The following is a 22157-nucleotide window of genomic DNA, read 5'->3' as shown; positions in this document are numbered from 1 at the left end:
TGAGTCAGTACCGACTCAATGGTACCTAACAACAACATGCCTGTGATTATGGACCCATTTATAAATGAGTTGCTAAGGACTAAAGATTAAAGTAGGATTAAGGAGTCCTGGGTGTGGCGCTGTGGGCTAATGCATCAGACTGCAAAGTCATTTGAACTACAAGGTCGGTGGTTCAACCTCACCCGCTGCTCCTTGGAAACCTTATACAGACAGGGTCGCTATGGGTTGGAATCAACTCGATGGCACTTAACAACAACGAGTAAAGATTACAGTGGAACTAAGGATTAGGGAAGCCTCCACAGTACTAAACGGAGTGACTAAAATCACTACCCTTAGTTTCCCTTGGGGGTGAGGTCTGACTTCAATTTATAAGACTGCTTTGGAAAAAGTTACCCTAGATTTTGCATATGGCTCATTACGTCTGACCTTCAGTTCATGGAACTTTCGGCCCATCAGCTGACCTGATTCACCAGCTCCTAAAGCTTCCTGCAACAGCCTGTCATCTGACCTGAGACTATGTAGGTGAGGAGAGTCCTCCAGGCTGATCTGGAGCTTGGCAGCCTCAACAATTGCTCATGCGCCATTTATTTTGACAATTGTGAGTTTTGTGATTATGTTGCAGCATGTGCAACACCCTGGGACTTGAAGAAACAGAAGAGTGGTGAATGAGATGAAGGACTATGGAGGGACATACCATGTTGGAAAAGTCGAATAGTTGGGTTATCTTTAACCTCCAACTCATAGGGACCAAGCTTGTGTTGATCTTTATAGAAGAAATTATTCATACAATAAATACTTTAAATCCTCTGCTTTCAGCAAGTAAGGTTTTGTCACTGCAAGTTATTAGTCTTCCTCCAATCCTGATGCCACATTCTTTTTCATACAATCCAGTTTCCAGATTATTTGTTCAGCATACAGACTGAATAAATATTGTGAAAGACTACAACCCTACAGCACACCTTTCCTGATTTTAAACCCTTCAGTGTTCCCCTTGTTCTGTTCTAATGACTGTCTCTTGATCGATGTACAGTTCTCATGAGCACAATGAAGTGTTCTGGACTGCACATACTTCATAATGTTAGCTATAGTTTGTTATGATCTACATAGTCAAATGCCTTTGCATAGTCAATAAAGCAAAAGTAAACATATTTCTGGTATTCTTTGCTTCCAGTCAAGATCCATCTGATATCAGCAGTGATATCCCTTTTTTTCATGTCCTCTTCTGAATCCAACTTGAATTCCCTGTGAATGTATTGTTGCAACTGTTTTTCAATTATCTTCAACAAAATTTCACTTGTATATGGTATTAATTATATTGTTTGATGATAATAAAAGAGAGCTATTTTTCCTTAAAAAAAACTTACAGGACCAGACATACACAGAGACTGCAGAAAATGAAATTAGAGTTTTTCCACAAACTTTTTGAAGCTCCCTCATATTTGCAGTTGTTGTTGTTATTGTTAAGTGCCATCAAGTCAGTTCCAACTCACAGGGTTTACGGGACTGGATACTGGATTAGAACCACCAACCTTTCAATTAGCAATCCAATACATATCCTACAGTGCCACATCAGCTGGATGTTGTCTACACAGACATCAAGCAAAGCAAACCTGCAGTTTTTATAAGTCTAAATGTTCAATCACTGGACCAATACACAACATTCTTATCAACAGAGAAAAGATTGAAGTTGTCAAGGACTTCATTCTTCTTGGATCAACTATCAACACTCACAGAAGCAGCAAATCAAATGACGTGTTGCATCAGGCAAATCTGCTGCACAAGACCTTTTTAAAGTGTTGAAAAGCAAAGATGTCAGCTTGAGGACTAAGGTGCACCTGACCCAAGCCTGGGTATTTTCAATAACCTCATATGCATGTGAAAGCTGGACAGTGAACAAGGAAGACGGTAGAAGAATTGATGCATTTGAGTTATGGTGTTGGAGAAGAATATTGAAAGTGCCGTGGGCTGCCAAAAGAACAAACAGATCTATGTTGGAAGAAGAGCAGCCAGAGTGCTCCTTGGAGGCCAGGATGGCCAAACTTCGTCTCTCATACTCGGACATATTGTCAGGAGGGACCAGTCGCTGGAGAAGATGGAGGGTCAGAGAAAAAGAGAAAGACCCCCAGTGAGATAGATGGATTGGCCAAGTGGCAGCATCGACTCAATGGCACCTAACAACAAATGTTCAACCATATGGGACAACTTATATAAATAATGATAATGCCATTAGGTGAACTGCTAGGTAGAGCTTTAAAATTAAGACTATTAACAGAAAATGTTCATATCGCATACACATAAATTATATATTTTCAGTGTGGTTTAAGAAAAAAGTGGAAGGAAGTATAACAAAATGCTAATACTCATTGTATTCAGATGACAGAAATTTTAAAGAATTATCTATTTTATTTTTCTTCTATAGTTTATATTTTTAATTGTCATTTAAGTTTATAAGGAAAATAAATACTTCTGTTAAGTTGTCATGCTAATATTCACACCTACATGTTATTAGCCTAAAATAAACTTTCCAGAAGAAATTAAATTATTTTATTATTCTGCAAAAGATTTAGGTAATATTCCAATCCCTATACTTACGCCTTTTTTTTTTTTTTAATTCCATACCAAAGCATAGAGAGCCAGTCTGGAAGAGAGGAGGAAATGATTGTGAATACTTCAAAAAATTGTGTCATCAAATGTTTATGAATATATGTTACCAAATAAAAAAGTAACAGAAACTAAACTAGATCACAAGAAATCATTTGTACTAGTAGCATTACTCCAAACCATTCAAGTGCCAGTGTCCCCTTTCTTCTTGAAACTCTCCAAGGAGTCAGATGCTATAATCTCTGTCAGTAATCCTTCTTGAGAAATGGTCAAAAGTTCTTTCTTGAAACATAAAACCTCTCTTTACAAAAGTTCACTAAGTTGTAGTTTAAAGGGGCTATGTTGTTGTTGTTGTTAAGTGCCATCAAGTCGGTTCCAACCCATAGCGACCCTGTACAGGGTTTCCGAGGCTGTAAATCTTTACGGGAGAATGCCTCATCTTTCTCCCGCGGAGCAGTTGGTAGTTTCGAACTGCTGGCCTTAAGGTTTGCAGTCCGATTCGTAACCACTATGCTACCAGAGCTCTAGTCTTGCATAGCTTAGTTCAAATCCAAACTTAAATTCCTTACTCTTTTAGATGGAGCTAATACCACCTACACTACTGGATCATGATCATAATTAAATAAATTCTGGCAAAATGCTTGAAAAAATAGACAAGCAATGTTACGGTCCAATTTTCATCTTCCCTTCCGCCTTAGTCAGTGTGTCTCAGAATGTGGATGAGAACCATTGCATCAAAGTCACCTGTCACATAGGCTGAGTCCAGAATTCCCAGAGGCATTGCCCTTAATTCTACATTTTTATCAAATAATGATCTTTAGGTACTCTAAAGCTTAAGGAACGTTAAAATAAAGGCATCATGACATGGTTAATAGTTGAATATCTTCAGACTTAGAAAATATAGTTTACCCTTGAATAACACAGGTGTAAACTGTGTGGGTCCACTTATATGCAGATTTATTTTTTAATGATTTTTACACTAATCATCTGCCTACAAGCAGTTCACCTCTCCCGTAAATTGTGTATCACAGCAAAAAGTCATCCCTCACAGTTCTCCCATATATATTTCATCATGTTTAATGTGATACCCTAAGCCTTGAATAATACCATTGGACCTATACAAAGTGCCAGTAGTGATGCTGGAAGCACTCCCAAGAATGAGAGAAAAGTCAAGACATTAGCAGAGAAGGGTGAGTTGTTTGATATGTACCACAGATTGAGGTCTACAGCTGCAGTTTGCCCCATTTCTAAATAAATGAATCCAGCATACAAATGATTGTAAACTAAAGAAAAGGAAAATCCGTGAAGCTGCTGCTGCACCATGTCAGCAGACATGAAAATGCTTCACTTTTTATCAACTATCTTTCTGTTTCCTATTGAAAATGTAGCTTTACATGGATGCAATATAAATGTACACTTGTATAACATAAAATATGTTAATCAACAGTTATTCAATCAAAAGTAGTCTATTAGTTAAATTTCTGGAGAGTCAAAAGTCATGTGTGAATTTTCCATTGCATGGGTGTGTGTCGGCACCCCTAATCCCCAAGTTGCTCAAGGTCCAACTGTAATTAAATATCTTCTTTCCTCATAAAACATCTTATGGACTTGAAGATGGTCATGGTTAGGAGAGGAGGGCCTTAGACTCTTTATTCTAAACACTCAAATTCTTTGAACCATTCTTCTAAGGGTAAAACATATTGTATGCTTAATTATCGATCTTCATCTCTAGAGTCTCTCCAGTTTTTCTTCATTTTCACGTATAGATGACTAAAACTAGATTGAAATATTTTTGGATTCAAGAAAACAGTACTTACTAAAGGACCCCAAGTTAACCTGAAGTCATTTAAAATTAATAAAATAAAGACAGTCAAATAAAATCGATAATTATTTAAAATGTTGTTTCTAACCAGTAGGAATAGCAGCTTTTTATTTCCAAACATGTGACTGTGTCATTTATGTACCAATCAGGAAATAACTGTCATAGATTTTAATATCTAGCTTTAATTTCTAATTAGATCTTAATTGCAAGTTTTGGTATGCAGTTCAAGATAACAGCAAAAAAACGGGGAAAAAAAGACACTTGAAGTTGGTGGAAGTAGCTTCCACAACTTTATGATAATCAATTGCATCCTTTACATGAAATGTCAATTCTCAAAACTTTAACATTTTAGAACACAAAAATAAATTTCAGCTTATCAATGTCCCCTTCCAGTTCCAAAGTAGTTATCTTAGAATAACATCCATTATGTAAAATTTAGGTGACTCAAATAAGAAACATTCATCCAATGCAAATATCAATTTGAAGCACAGACTTTATATATACTGCATCCCTATTTCTGGATCATGATCAGAATTAAATGCTTTTTTGCTTCTTGTTGTTGTTGTTGTTAAGTGCCAACAAGTCGGTTCCAACCCATAGTGACCCTGTACAGGGTTTCTGAGGGTGTAAATCTTTACGGGAGTAGAAAGCCTCATCTTTCTCCCGTGGAGCGGCTGTTAGTTTCGAACCGCTGACCTGAAGGTTGTAACCACTATGCTATAAAAAGCAGGAAATTATAAATATCCACACTATAAAATTCTGGCCAAATACAAACATTCTGACTTTCAAGTCATTCAGAAAAGGAAGATCATCCTGAGATGAGGCAGTCTGTCTTCAGATTGTTCACAAAAGTCACTGGCCAGAAGCCCAGCTGAAGATCATACTACTTGTGCTATTCTTGCAGATGTGCTCAATTTCTTTTACCAAGTTAGCTACAAACACCACATTGTCAAGCAAACTTGCTGCTTCCATTTATGGCTGAATATTTTCATGTGTTTTGGGACCTTCATTTCCCCTTCCCAAGAAAAGTTAGTTCAAATACACTCATTAGCACCTTTGCTTACAAGAACAATATAGTGCTCTTTGGTTACAAGAACAATATAGTGTGTGTAGATTCTGATTATAATGGTTCAATGGCTAAGTCAAGGTTGGAAAGAATCCTATAGGTACATACGAGTATAAACGTAACCTGCAGTTTCTAAATGCCTTGTAACTCATTACACAAAGTCCAGTTATTTTTTAAATTTTTTTTTTCATTAGCGACAGCAATCTCTTCATGAACTTCCTATAATGCAAGTGAAGGGAAGGTCACTGGATATGATCCAGTCCCTGCTAGAACAAGCTAGGTCTCCAAGGGACACACAAAGGACAAAAACATGTCTAGCTGGTTCTTCACAATAATCTGATCTGGATGTAGCTTGTGGGGTAGATAGTGGGCCAGTGTCATCTCCCAGGCATCAACGAGATATACTCCAACCCCTGAAAACATTCTCCGAAGAATGGTGTCCAGCTGAAAGTTGTACCAGTCACTGTTGAAAAGGCTCACCTCAGGCCCCAACTCTTGGGCATTGGCCGCCCGGATGACCACCACAGTCTTAGGGCTTCGATCCAGGAGCTGGACAACTGCTCGACGAATGTTCCTGAGCCGTCGGATGTACACTTCCAAGGGGAAGGTGCTGAAGTGAGACCATATGGCTATGGCAACCACTGTGTTCTTACCTCCCACGATGCCGTTCAGCTCATTTGCCACATAGCGGAGTTCATTGCTGAAGACAGTTGTAAAGCGAATAGGTGGACCATGGCAGCGGTATTTGACCAGGATATTGTGCTTCTGGTCCACTGCAAGAAAGGGACCAACATTCTTGGGACTACCCAAGTTAAACTCCACTAAATCTGAAACAAGGAAAACTCAAATTCATAAAAACATCCAATCAAATATATGCATTCTGATTTTTCTTTACTGAGTGGCTTCAAAGAACAATTTTCAAATAAAAGAATAAAAAATGTTGATCGGTGCAATACAAATGTAAATGAAACACCTACTTTACTGCACTTAAGCCACTTTAAGTCAATGGATCTTTAACATATTTATTACTGAAGTCACACAAAATACATGACACTAAAAATAATACCATCAGTGATAAATTCTACAATGACATCAATACCTCAGAAACAAAACAATTTGTTTCACTTCTAGCTATTAAGCCAAGAAAGTTTGCTGTTTCCACTAATCATTGAATATTTAAAATTCAACTTGGCATCTAAATTTCATTATTATAACAGGAGCTCTGGTAGAATAGTGGTTATGAATCGGACTGCGAACCTCAAGATCAGCAGTTTGAAACTACCAGCTGTTCCGTGGGAGAAAGATGAGGCGTTCGGCTCCCATAAAGATTTACAGCCTCGGAAACCCTGTACAGGGTCAGTCTGAGTCAGAATCGACTCCACGGCACATAACCACCACAACCAACAAGTAACTAATAATTCTTCCAGGACAAGAGCTATAACTTGTGCTTTTATATGAATACACATTAGTAGATAAATGCCTCTTCTTTGAAATAGCTAAGAGGCAAAGAACAACCATGTTTCATTTCACCCTGAGTGGGGAAAATTATGTTCATCCCCTAGAGAAGAAGCTGTCTATCCTTATTATGCAAATAACAAAGGCAGCACTGCCCTTCCCTACCTTCCCTCTTATTTAAATCCTGCTTCAAGGCCCAGCTCCTCTAAAATCTTCTCAAAGTCTCAGGAATCAGTGACTGACGCCCTCCTTCCTACTCCAAAAAGATTACACAATTCAGTTATCACTTAACTTATGTCCCATGAGGAAAGAAGACCTGTCTCTTTTCCCTATGTGCCTGACAACCAAGAGTAAATAAATTTTGGAATTTTAATTCAAACAACACTTCATAAACATTTACTCAGTGCCAACTACTATAAAGTGCTACAAGCCAACAATGTTCAAATGAATAAATCATGATCCTCATAGACAAGGGAGTCCTGGTATGGTGCTGTGGGATAAAGCACTGGACTGCAAGGTCCGTTTGAACCTCAAAGTCGATGGTTGAAACTCACTAGCCACTCCTTGGAATCCCTATACAGGGTTGCTATGAGTCAGAACTGACTCAACAGCACTTAACAACATCATCAGACTATAAATGCATTCTACTAGGAGCTCTGGTAGTGTAGTGGTTATGAATTGGGCTGCGAACCGCAAGGTCAGCAGTTCGAAACTACCAGCTGCTCCGTGGGAGAAAGATGAGGCTTTCTGCTCCCGTAAAGATTTACAGCCTCGGAAACCCCTGTTCAGGGTCGCTATGGGTCAGAACCGACTCAACGGCACTTAACAACAACAACTCTTTAGGCTTAAAACAAATGTTTCACTCCCTCCCCCATGGAGTTTCCAGTTCCTTTTCTAGGTTTTTCTACCTAATTCATTACTACTTAGCATTCAGCCCCACTTACACTGCATATAAACTCCAAGTAATATGCATTCTTTGATTTGATTAAGACCAAACTCTGACACAAAGCTTTATCAAGTAAAAATCTGACTGTAGAGGATATGGTACAAATGATCAAGATGGTCAATGAGATCACTGCCATCAAAGGAAACACTGAGCTGCATCACCAGAACTGATGACGAGAACAACTGTCCACTCCTGGAAGGCCCTGGCTGCTCAGTGCTGAGCTGTGTCTACCATCACAACATACAAAGTATTTCCTTTCTCCTGATTTTTTTTTTTCCTTTCCATTCTTGTGCTTTACTAACTAGAACTCAGCTATGATGGTTTTGATTTATTTTTTAATAAAAAACAAAATAAGAACTAAAAAGTAGCTTTCTACTTTGGGGGGTAATACTCATTTCTTCCTTTCCTTCTAAATATTAAATTTGAAACTTAAGTTGAGGTAATAAATGCTGGTGAAAAGCAATCCAAAACAATGACTCACAACAAACCACAGGATTTACTTTATGAAAGTACAGCCACTAAAAGATACAGCCACTAAAAGCAGTTCTATAAAACCATTGATCAACTTTCTAACTTGTAAACAGGGTCTTTATTCCCAGCCGTTAGGATCCATCTAGTCTCACTCCAACCACACAGCTTTCAAGAAGTGGAGAAGGACCATCCGTAAAACTAGTGAAATTAGTGAAACTAACACGGTTTAGTTCTAACTCTGGAAAGCAGTTCCAGGATGCTAAAAATGTTGGAGATCAGCAGGAGCCAGTCTCATCTCAAGAGTCACACCTGTGGAAGGCTCAATGAACCAGCACCAGGAGGGCTGCATTGCAACGGAGCCACAGTTGATTTGGCCACTTCCTGCAAGGTATATCTATTGTAACCTTGGAGTTGAGCCAAACATAACTAGGGGCAAACAACTGAAGATGAGTCTTGGTGGCACTGTAGGATAGGTATTCGACAATAACATCGGTTTGAACTACAAGGTCAGTGGTTCAAATTCACCAGCTGCTCCTCCGAAACCCTAATGAGAGTTGCTATGAGTTGAAAGCAACTCAAAGGCACTTAACAACAACAACAATATAGCACTGGACTGGAAACTACAAGGTTGGCAGTTCCAACCCGCCAGCCATTCTGTGGGAGAAAAAGATAAGGCTTTCTGCCCCCATGAAGATTTAAAACCTCATAAACCTTATGCAAGCTTACTATGAGTTGGAACCAACTTGACAGCACTTAAAAACAACAGCAACATTTTACAGTTAGAATATTCAAAGTAAAAGGTTACACATCTCTCCAGGGTTAGATTACCCCCTCAGTCCTGCCAAGAGAACTGCTTCTTCACCTGGAGCCTTTCTCCAGGCACCTGGCTTAGTCTTTGCTAATATCAAAATTATTTCAAGTACGTGGGAAACAATTAAAAAACAAAAAGCATAGTGCCAACCTGGAACAAATGTAGTGAGGTATTCAAACCATTGTCGGATTGTTGAGTCACCAAATAAATGCACTACTTTCCTTTGTAAGCATTCTGTAACATTGTCAGGATCGTTAAACTGGCGCATCTTTAACTTTCTAGGCCTCCACTGGTCTTTGTAATAATACCCGGAAGGAAAAGCTCCTAAGCCTTGAGATAGTTCTGGGTTGTCAGTGTCTGTAAAGAAAAAGAACATTATGAAATTTTCTCCAACAAACCATAGATGAAAAATGCTCCCACACAATTATGCCCCTGTATTAGTAGACTACTGGCATATGGGCAATGTTTCTTGCTGTCTCGTGTCTACAAAAGACTCCCTATTCAAAAAAGTGAAGATATAAAACAAATTTTAAGTGTGTTGTTAGCAAAAAGGAATTTCAAGTATTCCCTCTGAATTAAACACATTTATATCACAGACCAAAAAAAAATTAAAAAAAGCAAGGAAATGTGTACATGTGACTATTGCCTGACATTATCCCAGAATTCCAGAATAAGGAAACAAATTCTCATTCAAATGCCTGTGAGGCAGGGAACAATTCAAATTCCTATCGTTACATACGCATGGTAACATTTAGTCCACTGTTTCTCAGCCTACTAAAAGGAAAGTTTTAATCTGTGGGCTCTAGAATCACATTTTAATTCAGAAAACCACCACTTAATACAAAGAAAAACTAGTGAAATATAATCTAAATAATGTTTCTTACAACACAAAAAATTTAGAAAATCTTTAAGCACAATGAACAATGCTAAAAAATGTACCAGCAAGGTATACTCATGGTTATAGCTAGCTACATACAATAACACAGCAGCAAGACACCTTTCAGAGGGAATCAACAGCTCACTGCCCTCACACCTACCTTGGAAAAACTGCTTTGGAAATAGCACATTGTACATGCTTCAAATCAAACAGACAGTGATACCTAGCATTTCTTGCAAGCTTATATTATACCAGATACAGTTCTGAGCAATTAAATGTATTATTGCATGAGATGTTCACAATCCTTTAAGATGGTGGTGGTTGTTAGATGCCGTCAAGTCATCTCCAACTCACAGTGTATGCACAACAGAACAAAAACTGCCCAGTCCTGCGCCATCCTCACAATTGTTGTGACACCAGAGCCCATTTGCTGCTGCCACTGTGCCAATCGTATCTCGTTGGAGGTCTTCCTCTTTTTCACTGACTCTCCACTTTCCCAGGCATGATATCCTCCTCCAAGGACTGGTCCCTCCTTAATAATATAGCCAAAGTTTGAGAGATGAAATCTCACCAGCCTGGCTTCTAAGCAGCATTTTGGTCATACTTCTTCCAACACATATTTGTTTGTTCTTCTGGAAGTTCGTGGTACCTTTAAAATTCTTCTCCAACACCTATCCAAATATATTAACTCTTCTATGGTCTTCTTTATTCACTGTCCAACTTTCACATGCATATGAGGTGACTGAAAATATCATGGCTTAGGTCAGGTGCACCCTAGTCCTCAAACTGACATCTTTGCTCTTCAACACTTTAAAGAGGTCTCATGCTGCTGATTTGCCTAGTGCAATATGTTGCTTGATTTCTTGACAGCTGCTTCTGTGAGTGCTGATGGTGGAGCCAAGCAAAATGAAGTCTTTGATGACTTCAATCTTTTCTTCATTTATATGGATGCCATTTATTGGTTCAGTAGTGAGGATTTTTTTTTACACTGAGGTACAACCCACACCAAAGGCTGTGGTCTTTGATCCATATCAGTATTTCAAGTCCTCTTCATTTTCAGGAAGCAATGTTGTACCATCTACATATCACAGGTTACTGAGTCTTCTTCCAATCCTGATGCCATATTCTTCTTCATATAATCCAGCTTCTTAGATAATTTGTTCAGCATACAGATTGAATAAATACAGTAAAGATTATAAACCTTTCCTGATTTTAAACCATTCAGTGTCCCCTTGTTCTGTTCACATGACTGCCTCTTAGTCTACATACAGGCTCCTCATGAGCACAATTAAGTGTACCCTTTAAGATTGTTGCTGTTGTTGTTGTTATGTGCCAAGGAGTCTGTTCCAACTCATACCGACCCTGTATAGGGTTTCCAAGGAACAGCTTGTGGATTTGAACCGCTGACGTTGCTGGTGGCTTTGAACCTCAAGGTCGGCAATTTAAACCTACCTTGCAACCAAGTGCTTATCCTACAGCACCACATCAGGACTTCTATTATTATTCCCATCTTTCAGAACCATTAAACACATTGACCAGATCCAAGCACTTTTTGTTAAGTGCTGTAGGATTGGTTCCTACCCACAGCGACCCTGTATAGGGTTTCCAAGGAGCAGCTGGTGGGTTTGAACTGCCGACCTCGTGGTTCGCAGTCCAGTGCTGATCTCACAGCACTACACCAGGAGTCCTGCTCAAAGCACTAGCATGTGGCAATCCAGCAGCTAGTCCGAGCCCTTGCTTTTAACCACTGCACTAGCCCACCTCTGAGAAGATATGGGTATATGTGCCAGTCATCTCCTTTTGGCTTTTTGGTCCTGGGCTGGCACTGTAGGATAAGCTCTGGTTCAAACCCACCAGCCGCTCCTTGAAAACCCTACACAAAGTCACTATGACTCAAAAAAAGTGTTGGACGGCACTTAACAACAAAATCCTTATTTGTATCTATTAGGCATTCAAATCTATAATATTCAGGAAGCCACCAATCACTTCCTTAAATGCCCCAGCATGCAATCTTGATAAAAATCTAGTCATTCTACAGCGTTTACTGTTAAACCATAATTTATCATTTAAATGCTTATACAATTCAGAACTGTACCTGAGTCATCAATTTGTGACGGTTTTTGGTTAAATTGCTCCTTGGTATCATCAATCATTTTAATCCAAATTACTTTTGTTTTTATTCCAAGGATGCCTGTATTTGCATGTTTACTCTTTTTTTCTTAGCCATCTACTACTAATTCTTTGCAAGTTCAGGATACAAGTTCAATAGTAAACAGAGTTTTTAAAAACTCTTTTTGGCAAATGAAATTATCAGAGTAAAATTGGAGGTAGAGTAAATATTTATTTGGTTTTTATTCAAAAACAATTTCTCAACACGCAGCCAGGTATGGGTTTACCAGGTTACCACACGTTGCCAGAAGATCTGTCATTAAATCAGTAGTCAAGCCTGGATAAGCTAAAGAGCTTCACAAAAGACACCTGGGGCCCAAAGAAAACATTTATTAAATGGTAATTCAAAGTGATTTTGAAGTACAATTTTTATCATGGTTAATTCAGTAGTTACATTCAACTATTCTGTGTCAAATGCATGTTATAAAGAAGTGTGTATCACAGAGGAAACAGTTACATTTCAATTCAAATGTTAATTATATTTATCACCAGCGTTAAGCCAAGTAAAGGAAATCAATTACTGAACCTGACAATTTTTAGACAAGTCACACTAGGAAGCAAAACAGGATTTTTTTTTTTTTTTTTAAGTAAAATGAATGTACCTGCGCTGCCCCCTTGTGGTATGTGGGGACAGGAACCATTTCCTGATGGATTTTTGTAAGCAGTGTCTGAGGTTGTTTTCAAGAGTCAGAAAGTTTCTTAGGATTCAGGATACATTCTCAAGTAAGATAATTAAATATGACTGCCTCTTAAATTAATAATGTAGTCCCTAAGGTACTATGTTGTTGTGAAGTGCTGTCGAGTAGGTTCCCACCCATAGTGCCTATACATTGTTGTTGTTAAGTGTCGTCGAGTCGGTTCCGACCCATAGCATTACACATGTATAATTACAATTATATATATAAAACAATTAAAACTAAAAATGAACTATTACTCAACTGTATGGTTATCTTGAATAGTAGTGGAGAAGGAAAAGGTTTAAACAGAGGTACTTATAAAAACAAGTAAGGCTATCTTTGTGCACAGTCGGGGGCGGCATTTTTTATTCTTGCTAAAAAAAAAAAATTAGGAGCTCTGGTAGCGTTGTTGTTGTTGTTGTTGTTGTTGTTGCTGTGTGCCGTCGAGTCGGCTCTGACCCATAGTGACCCTGTACAGGGTTTCTTTACAGGAGCAGAAAGCCTCATCTTTCTCCTGTGGAGCAGCTGGTAGTTTCGAACTGCTGACCTTGCGGCTCGCAGCCCGATTCATAACCACTACGCTACTGGTAGCGTAGTGGTTACAAATTGGGCTGCTAATCTCAGGTCAGCAGTTGGAAACTATCAGCTGTCCCGGGTAGAAAGATGAGGCATTCTGCTCCCCTAAGATTTACAGTCTCGGAAACCCTGTACAAGGTCACTATGAGTCAGAACTGACTCCACAGCACATAACAAGAATTTTAAAATGGCTTGACTTTTCTTGAAAGCCTGTTCTCCCAAAGGGTAAGTAGCACCATGTCAGCCATGATAAAGGGCTATTTGGGTCACAAGTGACAGGGCAAAATGAGAGATGAAAAGTCAGAGGGACTGACATTTCCTTAAAATATCTAAAAAAAAGCTGAAGGAGAGAGATACAGAGCGATGACAAACTAACACAGTGGCTACAACAATGAGCTCAAACACAACAATTGTGAAGATGACACAGGACCAGGCAGTGTAATGGTCTGTTATACATAAGGTTATGAGGTGGGACCTACTTGATGGCACCCAACAAAAATAACATGTACATTACATGGTATGGGATAATCTGTAGATTTACAACAGTAAAGGGCAGCACAAAGAGGAGGGGCATGATTTGTGGGGAGAAAAAAAGACCAAGACAGGAGAAACAGGATCAAACAATCCTCTGCACCAGAGAACAAGACCAGGAGCAGAGGAAAGCTTGGACGCCATCTTAAGTGGATACAGAATGAGGACAGCGTGTGGCGAGTCATTTAGGCACACCCTACCCCATACTGCAAGTCACTGTAGTGACCTGAGTTTCAGCTTACTCTTTGAGTTCCTCCCATAAAACCTTATGAATTATATACTTTTTTTCTTCATATGTATATTTTTTTATCTTTTATTTTTAGTGAATATTGTTCAAACTCCTTACCATGGAATCCACAGTTAGCCTCCTGCCTAATGCTTGTTCTGTGTTTTGCCACGCATCCTCTAGTTTTGGTCACACCAAGATGTCTGCAGTTCTCCAGACAGGGAAGTGGTTTCCACAGCATTCTGTCTTTACTCAGCCTCATGTTCATTAATAAAAAGTCTCGTAGAAGAATTGATGCTTTTGAGTTATGGTGTTGGAAGAGAATATTGAAAATGCCATGGGCTGCCAAAAGAACCAGAGTGCTCCTTGGAGGCCAAAATGGCCAAACTTCATCTCTCATACTTCAGACACACTGTCAGGAGGGACCAGTCACTAGAGAAGGATATCTTGTTTGGTAAGATGGAGGGACAGAGAAAGAGAGGAAAGCCCCCAATGAGATGGATTGGCCAAGTGGCAGCATCAATGGACTCAAGTGTGGCACAGTAGTGAGGTTGGCCCAGGATCGGGCAGTGTTTCGTTCTGCTGTGCATAAGGTCACTATGGGTCAGTACCAACTTGATGGCACCTAACAACAACAACAACAAGCCCTAATCTGCCTTGATGAACATCCCTCATCATCTTTCAAATTTCATTTCTGCCATTCCATTTTTTATGAATGTTTCCTGCTCACAACCACTCTATATTCAAACAGAATAGCCCCCTCTCTCCTTTGAGATGCTTTGTCATATTATCTATGGCACTCCTGGTGTGGCGCTGTAGGATCAGCACTGGAGTTTAAACCACAAGGTTGGCAGTTCAAAACCACCAGTTGTTCCGTGGAAACCCTATACAGGGTCGCTACGAGTCGGGACCGACTTGATGGCACTAACAACAGCATGACACTTTATGGATTTAATGTTTGTGCATGCTTTCCCTTCTATACTTTGAGCACACTGAGGGTAGGAACTGGTCGTTAGTCATCTTTGTATTTCCAGGCCCTCGAACAGCCTCTTCCCCTAACTGGTGTTTAATGAATGCTTTTTGAAGGTATTTGTTGTTAAGTGCCATTGAGTTGGTTCTGACTCATAGTGACCCTGTATAGGGTTTCCAAGGAGTGGTTGGTAGGTTTGAACTGCGGACCTTGTGATTAGCAGTCTAATGTTTATCCTACTGCAACACAGCAGGGCTCCTTTTGAAGGTATCCAATAGACAGATTTCCAGGTGATTCATATTTAAAAGGAGTTCAGTGATTTTAGAGATAATCACTGGACTGCTAACCACAAGGCCAGCAGTTCAAATCCACTAGTCACTCCTCGGAAACCTTACACAGGAACGGACTGGATGACACTTAAGGACAAGAAGAAGTGATTTTAGAATTTTTATATCTCAATAAACCAGATGATTTCTCTATGTTATCAAAAAAGGGGCAAATCTTGAAGTTTTTAATTATATTTTAGTTCCCTAACACAAAGCAGACTTGTGGTGTGGCACTATGGACCAGCACAGGACTGTGAACTACCAGGTCAGCAGTTCAAATCCACCAGCTGCTCCTCAAAAATCTTATACAGGGTCACTATGATTTGGAACCAATTTGATGGTACATAACAACAGCAGAGCATTTTGCTGAGGAAAGCTAAAACCGTTGTATAAGTAGAAACATTTGTATATTTATAGAATATCAAAGTTGAAAGGGACCTCAGAGAATAGCAAGTCCAAAGATACCTTTTAAAAGTGAGAAAAGCATGAGCGGCCTATCCATGTGCAGAAAAGCAAAGCGTGATGAGAAATGAAGATGCTTGGAATCAATTAGTCCAATGGACTATTGGAACTTGTGAGCATCAGTCTCCATGAGTCTAAGACCAAAAGAACTAGATGGTGCTCGGCTACCTCCACCAACTGTTCTGAAAAGAATCATATTAGAAGGTCCCAAACAGAGTGGGAGAAAATGTAGAACAAAATTCAAAATTATTTAAAGAAAAAAGACTGGAATTACTCTTCAAAAACAGACTGGAGGAAACTAAGACTAACAAAAAGTTTTAAATAAATAAATAAAATTAGAAAAGCATGTCCCAGAGAGATGAAGTAATTTGCCCACATTTCTCAGAGAGTGGTAGAGGCAGCATCAAACACATCTGTTTGATGTTTGCAAAGACATAAATATATTATGATTTATGTTCTGGAAACAGGCTTCCTTTCCCCCAAATGATAGCAATTAGTTGAATTTTTATATGAAGGATATACACCCTCTGATATTGCAGACTGACTAAATTTACTATACTGTATCAAATTACAACATTCGAAAATAACTCTTTAAAATAGTTTTGCTGTCTTTCATTTCAAGAACAGATGATCCCAAGACCATCAAGAAGGAAGAGCATGAGTGGAGTGTGAGATCCCTACCTAGAAAAGTAATGACAGCAGACAGTGGCCGAGGTGGTAGCATGTAGAGACAGAGAAGCTGCAGGCTCTAGACTCATGGACTGAGTATGGCTGTGTGCCTACAGGCTGGAGGATGGCTTTCAGAATGTGCCCTTTGGCATTTAAATGAACACATAGTTTTTGTTTTGTATGTGTACATCAAATATTTTTTGCTTTGTTCCTTTGTGAAATATAAGATGTAAATGAGGAGCCACAGGGAGGAAGTAGGATAGCAGTAGATGCATATAGGGAGGGGACTGCAATCACTGAAATGAAACAAAGTGTATAATTAGTGCAATATAAAGCTGATGATCTTGGCTGTAAACCTTCACTCAATTCACAGTAAAAAGTTAAAAAAGAATAGTTTTGCTGCTACAGCATTTCTTCTTTGCCATTTTAAAAGAAATCATCAGCCACAAGTTTCATCCATAAAGGCACTAATTTAGTTTTCACTGCAAAACATGAAACACATTTATCACTCACACCATCATTTAGATGAATTGAGATACTAACATAACATGCTCTCCAGTGTAGAGAGGCTAAAGCAAATGGAAGAAATGAGGCAGCAAAAGCTCTGAATAGAAAATTCCAAAGGTCAGCTCAAGAAGACAAAGTCAAGCATTTCAACGAAATGCGCAAAGACCTGGAGTTAGAAAACCAAAAGGGGAGAAAACACTCAGCACTTCTCAAGTTAGGGAACTAAAGAAAAACTTCAATATTAAATGATTCTCTGGGCAAAATATGAATGAAGTAGAAAGCATCAAAAGAAGATGGAAGGAATATAGAGTCACTGTACCAAAAAGAAATGGCTGATGTTCAACTATTTCAAGAGGTAGCATATGATCAAGAGCCAATGATTCTGAAGGAAGAAGTACATGGTACATTAAAGACATTGGCAAAGAACAAGGTTGCGGGAAGTAATAGAATACAAATTGAAATCTTTCAACAAACTGATGAAGCATTAGAGGCACTCACTCATCTGTCAAGAAATTTGGAAGACAACTACCTGGTTGACTAACTATATAAGAGATTCATATTTGTGCCCATTCCAAAAAGAGGTGATTCAACGGAATGCAGAAATCATCTGACAATATCATTAATATCATATGCAAGTAAATTTTTTTTAAAGATAAAATTCAAAAATGACTGCAACTGCATATAGACAGAGAATTGCCAGAGATTCAGGCCAGATTCAAACAAGGATGTGGAACAAGGGACATCATTGCTGATGTCAAATGGATCTCGGCTGAAAGCACAGAATACCAGAAAGATGTTTACCTGTGCTTTATTGACTACATAAAGGCTTTCAATTGTGTGGATCATGACAAGCTATGAACAACATTGTGGAGAATGAGTATTCCAGAACACTTAATTGTGCTCATGAGGAACCTGTACAAAGAGCAAGAGAAACTTGTTTGAGCAGAACAAGCGAACATCAAATGGTGTCAAATTAAGAAAGGTGTACTCCAAGGTTGTATTCTTTCACCATACTTATTCAATCAGTATGCTGAGCACATAATCCGAGAAGCTGGGGTCTATGAAGAAAAACATGGCATCAGGATTGGAGGAAGACTCATTAACAACCTGCGATATGCTGATGATACAACCTGCTTGCTGAAAGCAAAGAAGTCTTGAAATACTTAGAGATGAAGATCAAAAACCATCGCCTTCAGTTGTACCTCAATGTAAAGAAAACAAAATTCCTCACAACTGGACCAGACCATTAAATAACATCATGATAAATGGAGAAGAGATTGAAGTCAAAGACTTCATTTTGTCAGACAAACCATCAACACTCTTACAAGCAGCAGCCAAGAAATCAAACGACATATTGCATTAGGCAAATCTGCAGCACAAGAGCTCTTCAAAGTATTCAAGAAAAAGATGTCAGTTTGAGGACTACGGTGCCTGACCCAAACCATGGTATTTTCAATAACCTTAAATACATGTGAAAGTTGGACACTGAATAAGGAAGATCATAGAAGAAGTGATGCATTTTAGTTATGGTGTTAATGGAGAATATTAAAAATACCATGGACTGCCAAAAGAACAAACATCTGTGTTGGAAGAAGTGCAGCCACAATGCTCCTTGGAAGCCAGGATTGCCAGACTTCATCTCTCATAGTTCAGACATATTATCAAGAGGGACCAGTCCCTGAAGAAGGATACTATGTTTGGTACAGTGAAGGATTAACGAATAAAAGGAAGACCTCTTCAACGAAATGGATTGGCAATGTGCTCAAACGTAGCAACGACTGTGAGGTTGGCACAGGACTGGGCAGTGTTTCGTTCTGTTGTACATAGGGTCGCTATGTTTCAGTACTAACTCTATGACACCTAACAACAACTAAGGGGTTGATAAATCTTACTACTTCAGGCAGACCAAGTCAAACATCAACATATTCTTGGCAACTCTCCCAAATATGATTAAGGAGTAATAGAAAAAGTGACAGACTTGTAGTTAGAGGAATCGGGGTTATGTCTGACTCCACCTCTCCAACCCAAAGAATAAAATAAACAATCATGAGTCTATACTGGTATAAATGGGATGGAGAGACAACACTTCCTTACTGAAAGAGTCTAATTACTAAATGTCAAAGAAATGACCGACATAAAAAGTTACCAGTAAAACACCACAGAAATAATTACTTCAGGCAAGATCTACTTAACAGATGGTAAAATTAGTGGGTAAAAGTTTAAGCAGAGACAGGATGTTTACAGAATCTCTGTATTAGTTTCCTGCTGTAACAGCTATAAAAAAATTTCATGACTTAGAACAACTTAAATTGATTCTCTTACTATTCTGGCAACCTGAAGTAAAATCAGTTTCTCTGGGCCAAAATCAAGATATCCCAGAGCCACACAGCCTTTGAAACTCTAAGGAAGAATCTATTTCCTTGTCTTTTCCAGCTCTACAAGCTACAGTCCTTGGTTATGGTCCTTTCCTCCATCTTCAGAGCCAACAGTGTTACATCTTGAATCCCACTCCATTGCCATCATCATATCACCTTCTGTCTTCTCTAACAAATCTTCCTCTTACTCCCTTTACAAGGACAGATGTCACTACATTTTGGGCCTACTCACATAATCCAGGATAATCATTTCTCATTTCAGTATCCTTAATGTTATCATACATGCAAAGTATATTTTGTTATATAGTTATATTCATAAGATGCAGGAATTAGGATCTGGCTATTTTGAGGCTTCATTATTCAATCTCCCATAGTTTCAAAGTGTTGTTTTTAAGTGCTGTCAAGTCGGTTCCCACTCACAGTGACCCTATATAGCATTTTCAAGGAGAAGCTGGTGAGTTTGAACCACCAACCTTGAAGTTCAAACCCACCTTGTGGTCCAGTGCCACACCAAGACAAAGTATCTCCTCAAAATACCAAATATAAACATTAAAATAATAAATTTACCATGGAAACCCCTAGCAGGCACCACTTTAACCAAGTGATAAAGAAAGGTTAACATTGCTAGCAATACATGTTTACAGCATGTACCCCCTAAAGGACATAACATCATTTCTGTACTGTTTTCGCCAAAATGTATAACCTAATTCTAACCATGAGAAAACATCAGACAAATCAAAACTGAGAGACATTTTACAAAATACCTGGTCAGACTTCTTCAAAGGTCATGAAAAATACTGTTAAGACTGTGGAATGGTCACAGACTAGAAGAGAACAGGAAGCATGATAACTAAATGCAATCAATGTGGGCTCCTAGATTGCATCCTGGAGCTGAAAAGGGATACTGGTGGAAAAACTGATAAAGCCCAGATAAAGTCTATATATTGTATACAGGAATTCTTTGAGCTCTGCAACTCTTATTTAAGTAAAAATTTATCTGAAAAGACAAAAAGTAATCATTTTAAAGGATGGGGGGGAAAGACGATGAGTTCTTGATTTAGGGTCTTTGAGTGCCCCCTAGTGGTCACTGATATGAACTTCAGTGAAGTCTGTTCCTTTGAAACTATAGAAAGCACTTGCTCTTTTTTTCTAATTAACCTACTAGGACTCCAAGAAGGAACTGTGGTAGCGTAGTGGTTATGAATCGGGCTGTGAACACAAGATCAGCAGTTCGAAACTACCAGCTGTTCCTCGGGAGAAAGAGGCTTTCTGCTCCTGTAAAGATTTACAGCCTCGGAAACCCTGTACAGGGTCTCTGAGACTCCACGGCACATAACAACAACAGGACTCAAGTGTGGCACTGTGGATTAATGCACTGGACTGCAAAGTCATTTGAACCGCAAAGCCGGCGGTTCAAGCTCACCAGCCGCTCCTTGAAAACCTTATACAGGGTCGCTATGGGTCAGACTCGACAGCACTTAACAACAACAGGTGAAGTCCTGGTGTGGCGCAGTATGACAAGCACTGGACTGAAAGGTCGGTTTGAACCTCAAGGTTGGTGGTTTAAAGCAATGAGTAGGAACCAACTCAACAGCACTCAACAACAACAGGAGTCCAGGTGGCACTACAAGGTAAGCACTGGACTGTTATTCACATGGTCAGGAGTTCAAACTCGACAGTCGCTCTGCAGGGAAAAAGTTGAAGCTATCTGCTCCCCTAAGTGGTGCTGCAGGATAATGCACTGGACTGCAAGGTCACTCTGACTACAACTGTTCCTAGGAAACCCTATACATAGGGTCACTATGGGAACCATAGGCACCAACAACAACATGGAACCAACAACAACAAAGTCCTATACAGGGGCGCTACAGAGTCACTGTGAGTCAGAATCAACTTGATGGCAGTGAGCTTCTTAAATGGATAAGGACCCTGGTGTCACTGTAGGATAAGCACTAGACTGCTAACTAAAAGGTCGGCAGTTCAAATCTACCAACTGCTCTGTGAGAGAAAGATAAGACTTCCCACTCCTTGCTGTACAAAATTTACATCCTTGCAAACCCTATACAGGGTCGCTATGAGTCAGAATCCATTTGATGGCAGTGGGCTTTTTAATATCAGGTGGATAGCACTGATTTCCCCATCCAAGGCCAGGCTATTCTGCTCCTTGGTTGCTTCTTTCCTTTCAAAATCCTCACTCATTACTGAATCTGTCTTCTCTTTCCAGATTGTTGTTGTTGTTAAGTGCTGTCGAGTCGGTTCCAACCCATAGCGACCCTGTACAGGGTTTCCGAGGGTGTAAATCTTTACGGGAGTAGAAAGCCTGATCTTTCTCCCGCGGAGCAGCTGGTAGTTTCGAACCGCTGACCTTAAGGTTCACAGCCCGATTCGTAACCACTACGCTAGTACAGTGAAATAGAATAGTACATCATAAGCTCGAAGCCACTTCCTGGCTGATCTCCAAGACCAGTCAGGAGCACGTAAACCATTCAAAGCACTTTCAACTGACCATCCCATCCCACTGGACAGCCAGGAACTTCACAAGGTGTGGGCAAGTCAGTCCTCTCCAGATAGTTGGGGCTATGGGAGAGAAAGGCAGATGTAGGAGGATGAGGCCTCCTAA

The 22157-nt window shown here is 39.4% G+C and overlaps 1 protein-coding gene across 1 annotated transcript in view; it reads right to left on the bottom strand.

Moving 5' to 3' along the window:
• Nucleotides 1-5503: 5503 nt before the first annotated feature.
• Nucleotides 5504-22157, bottom strand: part of NXPE3 (neurexophilin and PC-esterase domain family, member 3) — a 42945-nt gene continuing 26291 nt past the window's right edge. Inside the window, exons 4-5 of the mRNA XM_006868624.1 lie at nt 9323-9529; nt 5504-6316 (exon numbers count right to left, since the gene is read on the bottom strand). Of these exons, the coding sequence (XP_006868686.1) occupies nt 5766-6316; nt 9323-9529 (758 nt within the window). The 3' untranslated portion in view covers nt 5504-5765. The remainder of the gene's footprint in view (nt 6317-9322; nt 9530-22157) is intronic.

The sequence above is a fragment of the Chrysochloris asiatica genome, unplaced genomic scaffold (genome assembly GCF_000296735.1).
Source record: "Chrysochloris asiatica unplaced genomic scaffold, ChrAsi1.0 scaffold00120, whole genome shotgun sequence".
In the NCBI taxonomy this organism is placed as follows: domain Eukaryota; kingdom Metazoa; phylum Chordata; class Mammalia; order Afrosoricida; family Chrysochloridae; genus Chrysochloris; species Chrysochloris asiatica.
Note: the sequence above shows the minus strand (reverse complement) of the source record. Positions and strands in the feature narration are given on the sequence as shown.